Source organism: Nerophis lumbriciformis, linkage group LG25 (genome assembly GCF_033978685.3).
Source record: "Nerophis lumbriciformis linkage group LG25, RoL_Nlum_v2.1, whole genome shotgun sequence".
Classification (NCBI taxonomy): Eukaryota; Metazoa; Chordata; class Actinopteri; order Syngnathiformes; family Syngnathidae; genus Nerophis; species Nerophis lumbriciformis.
The window spans coordinates 38,381,803-38,391,829 of NC_084572.2; the positions used below are offsets into that span (position 1 = coordinate 38,381,803).

The 10,027-nt window shown below is 34.8% G+C and overlaps 2 protein-coding genes across 3 annotated transcripts in view; both read left to right on the forward strand.

Moving 5' to 3' along the window:
- n4bp2 (NEDD4 binding protein 2) overlaps positions 1–2,104 on the forward strand; it is a 39,959-nt gene extending 37,855 nt beyond the window's left edge. The window contains exon 16 of one of the 2 annotated variants that reach the window (XM_061984379.1): positions 1,960–2,104. The gene's annotated coding sequence lies outside the window, so the exon portion shown is untranslated. Of the gene's footprint in view, positions 1–1,956 lie in introns of both variants that reach the window. The other variant, XM_072916099.1, reaches the window with a different exon arrangement.
- Positions 2,105–2,780: 676 nt separating this feature from the next.
- rhoh (ras homolog family member H) lies at positions 2,781–3,438 on the forward strand. The gene has a single exon (XM_061984385.2). It carries the CDS (start codon positions 2,781–2,783, stop codon positions 3,375–3,377), a length of 597 nt encoding a protein of 198 aa, XP_061840369.1. The 3' UTR covers positions 3,378–3,438.
- The last annotated feature ends 6,589 nt before the right edge of the window (positions 3,439–10,027 follow it).

Sequence of the window (10,027 nt, forward strand, 5' to 3'; positions counted from 1 at the left end):
CATTATTTGGTGGATAAAATAATTTAAAAACAAACAGTCGCATTATTTGGAGAATAAAGAAATTTAAAATAGAAAAAAAGCCACATTTCATAAAATAAAGAAATTTAAAATACAAAAAAAGCCACATTATTCGGAGGATCAAGTACTTTATAAACTAAAAAAGTCATATTATTCGGAAGATAAAGTAATTTAAAAATATAAAAGTTACATTAGAGGATAAAGTAATTTAAATATGATTTAAAAAACTCATTATTCGGTGGATAAAATAATTTAAAATTGAAAAAAGCCACATTATTCGGAGGATCAAGTACTTTATAAACTAAAAAAGTCACATTATTCGGAAGATAATGTAATTAAAACATTTTTAAAAGTCACATTTGGAGAATAAAATTATTTCAAAATGAAAAAAGTCACATTATTCGGTGGATAAAATAATTTAAAAACTAAAAAAGTCACATTATTCGGTGGATAAAATAATTAAAAAAACTAAAAAAGTCACATTATTCGGTGGTTAAAATAATTGAAAAACTAAAAAAGTCACATTATTTGGAGAATAAAGTAATTGAAAAAAAAGTCACATTATTTGGAGGATCAAGTAATTTATAAACTAAAAAAGTCACATTATTCAGAGGATAAAGTAATTTAAAAAAATGTTTAAAGTCACACCCGGAGAATAAAGTAATTTAAAAATGAAAAAAGTTACCTTATTTAGAGGATTAAGTAATTTAAAAATGATAAAAAGTCACATTATTTGGTGGATAAAATAATTTAAAAACAAACAGTCGCATTATTTGGAGAATAAAGAAATTTAAAATAGAAAAAAAGCCACATTTCATAAAATAAAGACATTTAAAATACAAAAAAAGCCACATTATTCGGAGGATCAAGTACTTTATAAACTAAAAAAGTCATATTATTCGGAAGATAAAGTAATTTAAAAATATAAAAGTTACATTAGAGGATAAAGTAATTTAAATATGATTTAAAAAAACTCATTATTCGGTGGATAAAATAATTTAAAATTGAAAAAAGCCACATTATTCAGAGGATCAAGTACTTTATAAACTAAAAAAGTCACATTATTCGGAAGATAATGTAATTAAAACATTTTTAAAAGTCACATTTGGAGAATAAAATTATTTCAAAATGAAAAAAGTCACATTATTCGGTGGATAAAATAATTTAAAAACTAAAAAAGTCACATTATTTGGAGAATAAAGTAATTGAAAAAAAAGTCACATTATTTGGAGGATCAAGTAATTTATAAACTAAAAAAGGCACATTATTCAGAGGATAAAGTAATTTAAAAAATTGTTTAAAGTCACACCCGGAGAATAAAGTAATTTAAAAATGAAAAAAGTTACCTTATTTAGAGGATTAAGTAATTTAAAAATGATAAAAAGTCACATTATTTGGTGGATAAAATAATTTAAAAACAAACAGTCGCATTATTTGGAGATTAAAGAAATTAAAAATGTAAAAAATTATTCATGAAATAAAGAAATTTAAAATAGAAAAAAAGCCACATTTCATAAAATAAAGAAATTTAAAATACAAAAAAAGCCACATTATTCGGAGGATCAAGTAATTTATAAACTAAAAATGTCACATTATTCGGAAGATAAAGTAATTTGAAAACTAAAAAAGTCACATTAGCAGAATAAAGTAATTTAAAAATGAAAAAAGTCACATTAATTAGAGGATACCTGCTTAGCACTCAGCATCAAGGGTTGGAAATGGGGGTTACATCACCAAAAATGATTCCCGGGCGCGGCCACCGCTGCTGCCCACTGCTCCCCTCACCTCCCAGGGGGTGAACAAGGGGATGGGTCAAATGCAGAGGACAAATTTTGCCACACCTAGTGTGTGTGTGTGAGACAATCATTGCTACTTTAACTTTAACTTAATAAAATAATTTAAAAATAAAAAAAGTAACACCTTCTCCTCCTTCCTCAGCAGGACGGAACAAAGGCGACAGGAAGTGAGTGTAAGCAGCATGGCGCGGCCTTGAAGACACGAGCAGAAGTTGAAGAGTCTTAACAGCATGAGCCGAGCACCGCCAGCTGCAGGAGCATTGTGAGTCCAAAAGCCTGAGCTGAGCACCGCCAGCTGCAGGAGCATTGTGAGTCCAAAAGCCTGAGCTGAGCACCGCCAGCTGCAGGAGTGTTGTGAGTCCAAAAGCCTGAGCCGAGCACCAACAGCTGCAGAAGCATCGTGAGTCCAAAAGCCTGAGCCGAGCACCGCCAGCTGCAGGAACATTGTGAGTCCAAAAGCATGAGCCGAGCACCACCAGCTGCAGGAACATTGTGAGTCCAAAAGCATGAGCCGAGCACCGCCAGCTGCAGGAGCATTGTGAGTCCAAAAGCATGAGCCGAGCACCGCCAGCTGCAGGAGCATTGTGAGTCCAAAAGCCTGAGCCGAGCACCGCCAGCTGCAGGAGCGTTGTGAGTCCAAAAGTCTGAGCCGAGCACCGCCAGCTGCAGGAGCATCGTGAGTCCAAAAGCCTGAGCTGAGCACCGCCAGCTGCAGGAGTGTTGTGAGTCCAAAAGCATGAGCTGAGCACCGCCAGCTGCAGGAGTGTTGTGAGTCCAAAAGCCTGAGCCGAGCACCAACAGCTGCAGAAGCATCGTGAGTCCAAAAGCCTGAGCCGAGCACCGCCAGCTGCAGGAGTGTTGTGAGTCCAAAAGCCTGAGTCGAGCACCGCCAGCTGCAGGAACATTGTGAGTCCAAAAGCATGAGCCGAGCACCACCAGCTGCAGGAGCATTGTGAGTCCAAAAGCATGAGCCGAGCACCGCCAGCTGCAGAAGCGTCCGTCAAGTGCGTCCTGGTGGGCGACAGCGCGGTAGGAAAGACGGCCCTCCTGGTCAGGTTCGCCTCGGGCGCCTTCCCGGACGACTACCGGCCAACCGTTTTTGACAACACGGGGTTGGAGTTCCACATGGATGGCGCTCTAGTCCAACTGGGCCTGTGGGACACGGCGGGACACGACAACTTCAGAGCCATCCGACCCAGATCCTACCAGCAGGCCGACGTGGTGCTGGTGTGTTTCTCCGTGGCCAACCCCACCTCCCTGGCCAGCGTGTGCACCAAGTGGATGGCGGAGGTGCGCCAACACCTGCCGGACGTGCCCGTGCTGGTGGTGGCCAACCAGACGGACCTGCGGGAGTCGGGGACGCGCCGGGGCGGCTGCGTTTCGGCGGCGGAGGGCAAGCGCGTGGCTCACAGCCTGCACGCCAAAGGCTACCTGGAGTGTTCGTCTCTGAGCAACCGAGGCGTGGCCGAGGTGTTCCAGTGCGCCGTACGGACCGCCATCAGCCACGGCAGGAAGCAGGCCAGGCGGCGAATGTTTAGCATCAACAAGTGCAAAGTCTTTTAACCTCGCGCATTTAACCTTATACAATCTTCTTTTGTGCCTTAAAGGACCATAGAGTGTTTATGCCATGCTGTGTATACACACACAAACAGTGCCTTGCTCATGAGCACTCGGCCAGCCAACAACTATTGCATTCTCTCTTCTTTTTTTTTTTTTTGACCCGAGCGACTGCCGCCCAGACCTCAACCCGGCAACAAGTCACAGCAACACTCGCATGGAGTTTTTAGTCACACCCAACCATTCGCAAGTATATAAAGAATTTTTGTTCAATAAAAAAAAAAGGATTCATAAGTATAAAAACTATTTTCTGCAAGTTCCAATTTTTTGCAGTAATATTGCACCCTTTATGATCCACATGTTATTTGCGCATGGTGCCGTCCGCCAAAAATACGAAAGAAGAAGAAGCAGGGTGGAGAGTAAAATGGCGGACAGAAAGATGCAATTGTTTTTTTTTTTACTCAAATGGATTTTCTACCCTCAGTTTTTTTTTAAAACTTGCAAGTCATATTTTTACTTGCAGGATATGGTTTTTTTGTTTGCAAATGTTTTTTTAATTGAAGAAAAAAAAAAGTATACTCACTAATTTTTGAATTGAAGAAAATTGTTTATTTTTTTTTACTTGCGAATGTTTTTTAATTGAAGAAAATTAATGGATGGATGAATGTTTTTGATTGAAGAAAAATGTTTCATACTTTTTTAATTTTAATGAAGAAAATAGTTTTTTATACTTGAAAATCGTTGTTTTTTTTACCTGCAGAACATTTTTTTTTCAACTTGGAAATAATTTTTTAAAAGAAGAAATTTGTTGCTGTTTTTTTTATACGCAAATCGTTATTTAATTGCAGAATTTTTTTTTTTTTTACTTGAAGTGAAGTGAATTATATTTATATAGCGCTTTTCTCTAGTGACTCAAAGCGCTTTACATAGTGAAACCCAATATCTAAGTTACATTTAAACCAGTGTGGGTGGCACTGGGAGCAAGTGGGTAAAGTGTCTTGCCCAAGGACAACGGCAGTGGGGATTGAACCTGCAACCCTGAAGTTGCTGGCACGGCCGCTCTACCAACCGAGCTATACCGCCCCAAATTTACTTGCAAATTTTCTTTTACTTTAATCGAAAGTTGTCTTTTTTTTTACACGCAAATTTTTTTTAAATAGAATAATATTGTTTTTTTTAAGACGCATCGTTACTCGATTGCAGAATTTTTTATTTATTTACTTAAATAGTTTTTTTACTTGCAAACATTTTTGCTTTCTAACTTGCAAATGTTTTTTTAATAGAAGAAAGTTGTTGGTATTGTTTTTTTGTTTTTGTTTTTCTGCAAGTTCAAACTTTTTGCAGTAATATTTCACCCTCAACAATCCACATGTTATTTGCACATGGTGCCATCCGCCAAAAATAAGAAAGAAGTAGAAGCAGGGTGGGGAGTAAAGTGGTGGACAGAAGAGATAAAATAGTTTTTTTTATTTGAAAATAGACTTTACCCTCAAAAGTTTTTTTTTTAACTTGCAAATCATATTTTATCCTTTTTTGTTTGCAAATGTTTTTTTAATTGGAATAAAAAAATTTTTTTTACTAGATAATGTTTTTTGTTAATTAAAGAAAAATGTTTTTATACTCGCAAATAGTTTCTTTAATTGAAGAAAATCGTTTTTTATACTTGAAAATAGTTTTTTACCTGCAGAATTTTGTATTTTTTTTAAAACTTGCAAATCGTTTTTTAATAGAAGAAATTTGTGGTTGTTTTTTTTTTTTTTATCCGCAAATCGTTATTTAATTGCAGAAATTAATTATTTTACTTGAAAATAGTTTTTTTTACTTGCAAACAATTTTTTTTATACTTGCAAATTGTTTACTAGAAGTTGTTGGGTTTTTATTTATTTATTTTTTTTTACATGCGAATCGTTTAAATAATTTTCTTTTACTTACAAATCGTTTTTTTTATTTGAAAATAACATTTTTACTCGCACAAAATGTTTATCTTTTTACTTGCAAATAATTTAACAGAAGAAAGTTGATGTTTTATACACACAAAAAGTTTTTTCACTTGCAGAATTTTATTTTTATTTTTTTACTTGTTTATTTTTAGTTGAAAAAAAAATATTTTTTTAAAGCTTACGAATCGTTGGGTGTGACTAAAAACATTTTTGTGTGTTTGTGGCGTTTTGGCAGTAATTTTACTTTTTACACTTGCATGCCTTTTATGATAACTCACAATATTTGATTCAAATAATATATATATATATATATATAGACAAATGAGTACCGTAAGTGCATTATTTTCCCAGTAATATTAAAATAGAGTACTGCAATGTTTACAGTCGTTTGTTGTTAGGTTACAGTACATTTTGATGACAGTATTTTACTGTGAAACAAGGCTGTGAGATTTTTAAGAGTGCATATACAACAAAAAACATATCATTTAAAGCATCATTTAAAAAATAAACACAAAAAATGCTAAATAAAAGAACGAGTATCCCTTTTTTCTTGAGTGTAAATGCAGGGCTGGAATTTAACCACGTACAACTGCGGCAAAAGCCGTGACCGCCCTCGTCATTTTCCGTCATGCCCTAAAAAAATGTAGCAACATCTATGGCAAGAACTGACATGACTTTTTACTTGTTAATGGACGTGGGATGTAACGGTATAACGATAATTCACGATAAAAGTCCCAACGGTTTGTAACACCATCTAATTTTTTTAATTACAAAAAAACCCGTCATTTATTAATGCATTTTAGGCAAAACGAATTCAGGCACATGCGTCGTTAGGCTTGGTAATCATGGCAGACTAAAACTACACGGACTTTGCTCCGTAGATTTCCCTTCAGAGTAAATGGAGTAAGCGCTTGGTTTACCGTCATTTTTCCTCGCTTCCTGCCGTGCGTTTGAGAGCGCACTGCTGTGTTTAGATGGAGACCGGTGTGGACAATATTGTCCCCACACTAAAAGTATACAGAAAACTATTTGATGTTGCTTAAATTTTCTCAATACAGTGTCCATCAGCTGCTGTGACTGAAGAGTTAATGATGTGAGGAAACATGCAGCAGGTGATGTGTCAAGAACGTTACTTTGTTTACTTGGATGTTCACTCCTCCTTTATTTAACTGTATCAGTGTTCAAATAACATCAATACCAGCTAAAATGTTTTGTCATCTCATCGAGCTGAACGCAGGCTTTGAAGATTGTGTATTCGATGTGAGAGGTGTCACTCTTTATTTTTGTTGGCCAAACTGTTGCACTGAACTACAAGGGGGCGTTGGAGAAGAACAAAGCTTGTTCATTAGCCAAACTGCTTTGTGTTTTATTTCGATATCAAAAAGTAAACGCCATGTTTTTTTTTACATTACTTGTCTTTTTTCATGTTACAAAGATATTACTTCAAAAAACATTCATGTGACACATAATTTTGTTAATGTTTTATTGTGTATAGTTAATTCCTATACGACATATTTCTGCTCAAACTCCTAATGGATCTGTCCTGATACAGCATCTACATGTAAATATACATACAGTGGTGGTCAAAAGTGTACATACACGTGTAAAGAACATCATGTCATGGCTGTCTTGAGTTTCCAATCATTTCTACAACTCTTATGTTTTTGTGATGTAGTGATTGGAGCACATACTTGTTGCTCACAAAAAACATTCATGAAGTTTGCTTCTTTTATGAATTTATTATGAGTCTAATAAGGCGCTTTTGGTAGCCATCCACAAGCCACAGGCTAAATACTGTATGTAACGCATTAGAATTCTCTAAGTCTTTACTAAAATTGACCAGAATCTTTCAGGGTGAACTCTTTTTTTCCCTCAAAATTGTCCCCATATTTTTCTTAGTATGTAAAGAATCATTTTAGATCTTCATGTATCCACAAAAAAGACTAAGAAAGCAGCAACACAACAAATATGTATTTCCATTATTGCATATTTTGTCTTTTTGCCAAACAAATATCTTGTCTTTTTTTTGATTCGGGTTCAAACTGGCTTTCAATTATTGTTTTGTAACTTCAATGGTGTATATGTCAATTTCTGCTAAGGAAATGACACAAGAAAATATCAAAATATGATTTTAAAACTCTATTATATTAAAAAGTCAATGCATTAAAAAAAAAAAAGATTATTTCAATAATTAATCACAATTTGTTGTGATGAAATTGGATCAAAAAAGCACAATACAATAAAACAATATATATATATATATATATATATGAAAATATTACAATGATAAATAATGCTAAGATAAAATGATTTTTTTCCACTGTTTTTCGCACATATACTGTATTAAAAAAATAATATTAAAATGATAAATAATAATGCTTTTTTTCCACTATTGTTTTTCGCACATTTTGGAAAAAAAAAAAAAGCCCAAATTATTCATAACCTTTCTCCAAAAAGTTCTTATTCAGTGTTCTGAACATAAAACCCTGATTTCAATAATTAATCACAATTTGTTTTCATGAAATTGGAACAAAAAAGCACAATACAATAAAACAGAATATATATATATATACATTATATATATATATACAGAATATATATATATACATTATTACAATACAACAGAATATATATATATACATTATATATACAGGTAAAAGCCAGTAAATTAGAATATTTTGAAAAACTTGACTTATTTCAGTAATTGCATTCAAAAGGTGTAACTTGTACATTATATTTATTCATTGCACACAGACTGATGCATTCAAATGTTTATTTCATTTAATTTTGATGATTTGAAGTGGCAACAAATGAAAATCCAAAATTCCGTGTGTCACAAAATTAGAATATTGTGTAAGGGTTAAATTTTGAAGACACCTGGTGCCACAAACTAATCAGCTGATTAACTCAAAACACCTGCAAAGGGCTTTAAATGGTCTCTCAGTCCAGTTCTGAAGCCTACACAAACATGGGGAAGACTTCAGATTTGACAGCTGTCCAAAAGGCAACCATCGACACATTGCACAAGGAGGGAAAGACACAAAAGGTTATTGCTGAAGAGGCTGGCTGTTCTCAGAGCTCTGTGTCCAAACACATTAATGGAGAGGCAAAGGGAAGGAAAAACTGTGGTCAGAAAAAGTGTACAAGCGATAGGGATCACCGCGCCCTGGTCAAGATTGTGAAAAAAAACCCATTCAAAAATGTGGGGGAGATTCAGAAGGAGTGGACAGCTGCTGGAGTCAGTGCTTCAAGATCCACCACCAAGAGACGATTGAAAGACATGGGTTTCAACTGCCGCATACCTCGTGTCAAGCCACTGTTGACCAAGAAACAGCGCGAAAAGCGTCTCACCTGGGCTAAGGAAAAAAAGAGCTGGACTGCTGCTGAGTGGTCCAAAGTCATGTTTTCTGACGAAAGCAAATTTTGCATTTCCTTTGGAAATCGAGGTCCCAGAGTCTGGAGGAAGACAGGAGAGGCACAGGATCCACGTTGCCTGAAGTCTAGTGTAAAGTTTCCACCATCAGTGATGGTTTGGGGTGCCATGTCATCTGCTGGTGTCGGTCCACACAGTTTCCTGAGATCCAGGGTCAACGCAGCCGTCTACCAGCAAGTTTTAGAGCACTTCATGCTTCCTGCTGCTGACCTGCTCTATGGAGATGGAGATTTCAAGTTCCAACAGGACTTGGCGCCTGCACGCAGCGCAAAATCTACCCGTGCCTGGTTTACGGACCATGGTATTTCTGTTCTAAATTGGCCCGCCAACTCCCCTGACCTTAGCCCCATAGAAAATCTGTGGGGTATTGTGAAAAGGAAGATGCAGAATGCCAGACCCAAAAACGCAGAAGAGTTGAAGGCCACTATCAGAGCAACCTGGGCTCTCATAACACCTGAGCAGTGCCAGAAACTCATCGACTCCATGCCACGCCGCATTAACGCAGTAATTGAGGCAAAAGGAGCTCCAACCAAGTATTGAGTATTGTACATGCTCATATTTTTCATTTTCATACTTTTCAGTTGGCCAACATTTCTAAAAATCCCTTTTTTGTATTAGCCTTAAGTAATATTCTAATTTTGTGACACACGGAATTTTGGATTTTCATTTGTTGCCACTTCAAATCATCAAAATTAAATGAAATAAACATTTGAATGCATCAGTCTGTGTGCAATGAATAAATATAATGTACAAGTTACACCTTTTGAATGCAATTACTGAAATAAATCAAGTTTTTCAAAATATTCTAATTTACTGGCTTTTACCTGTATATGTATATGTATATGTATATGTATATGTATATATATATATATATATATATATATATATATATATATATATATATATATATATATTCTGTTTTATTGTATTGTGCTTTTTTGTTCCAATTTCATGAAAACAAATTGTGATTAATTATTGAAATCAGGGTTTTATGTTTAGAACACTGAATAAGAACTTTTTGGAGAAAGGTTATGAATAATTTGGGCTTTTTTTTTTTTTGCAAAATGTGCGAAAAACAATAGTGGAAAAAAAGCATTATTATTGATCTTTTTAATATTTTTTTAATACAGTCTATGTGCGAAAAACAGTGGAAAAAAAGTATTTTATCTTAGCATTATTCATCATTTTAATACTATATATATATATATATATATATATATATATATATATATATATATATATATATATATATATATATATATATATATAGTATTAAAATGATG

What these genes read in the sequence shown, in the direction of transcription:
- rhoh (XM_061984385.2), top strand. Translation starts at nt 2,781, where the DNA reads ATGAGCCGAGCACCGCCAGCTGCAGAAGCGTCCGTCAAGTGCGTCCTG.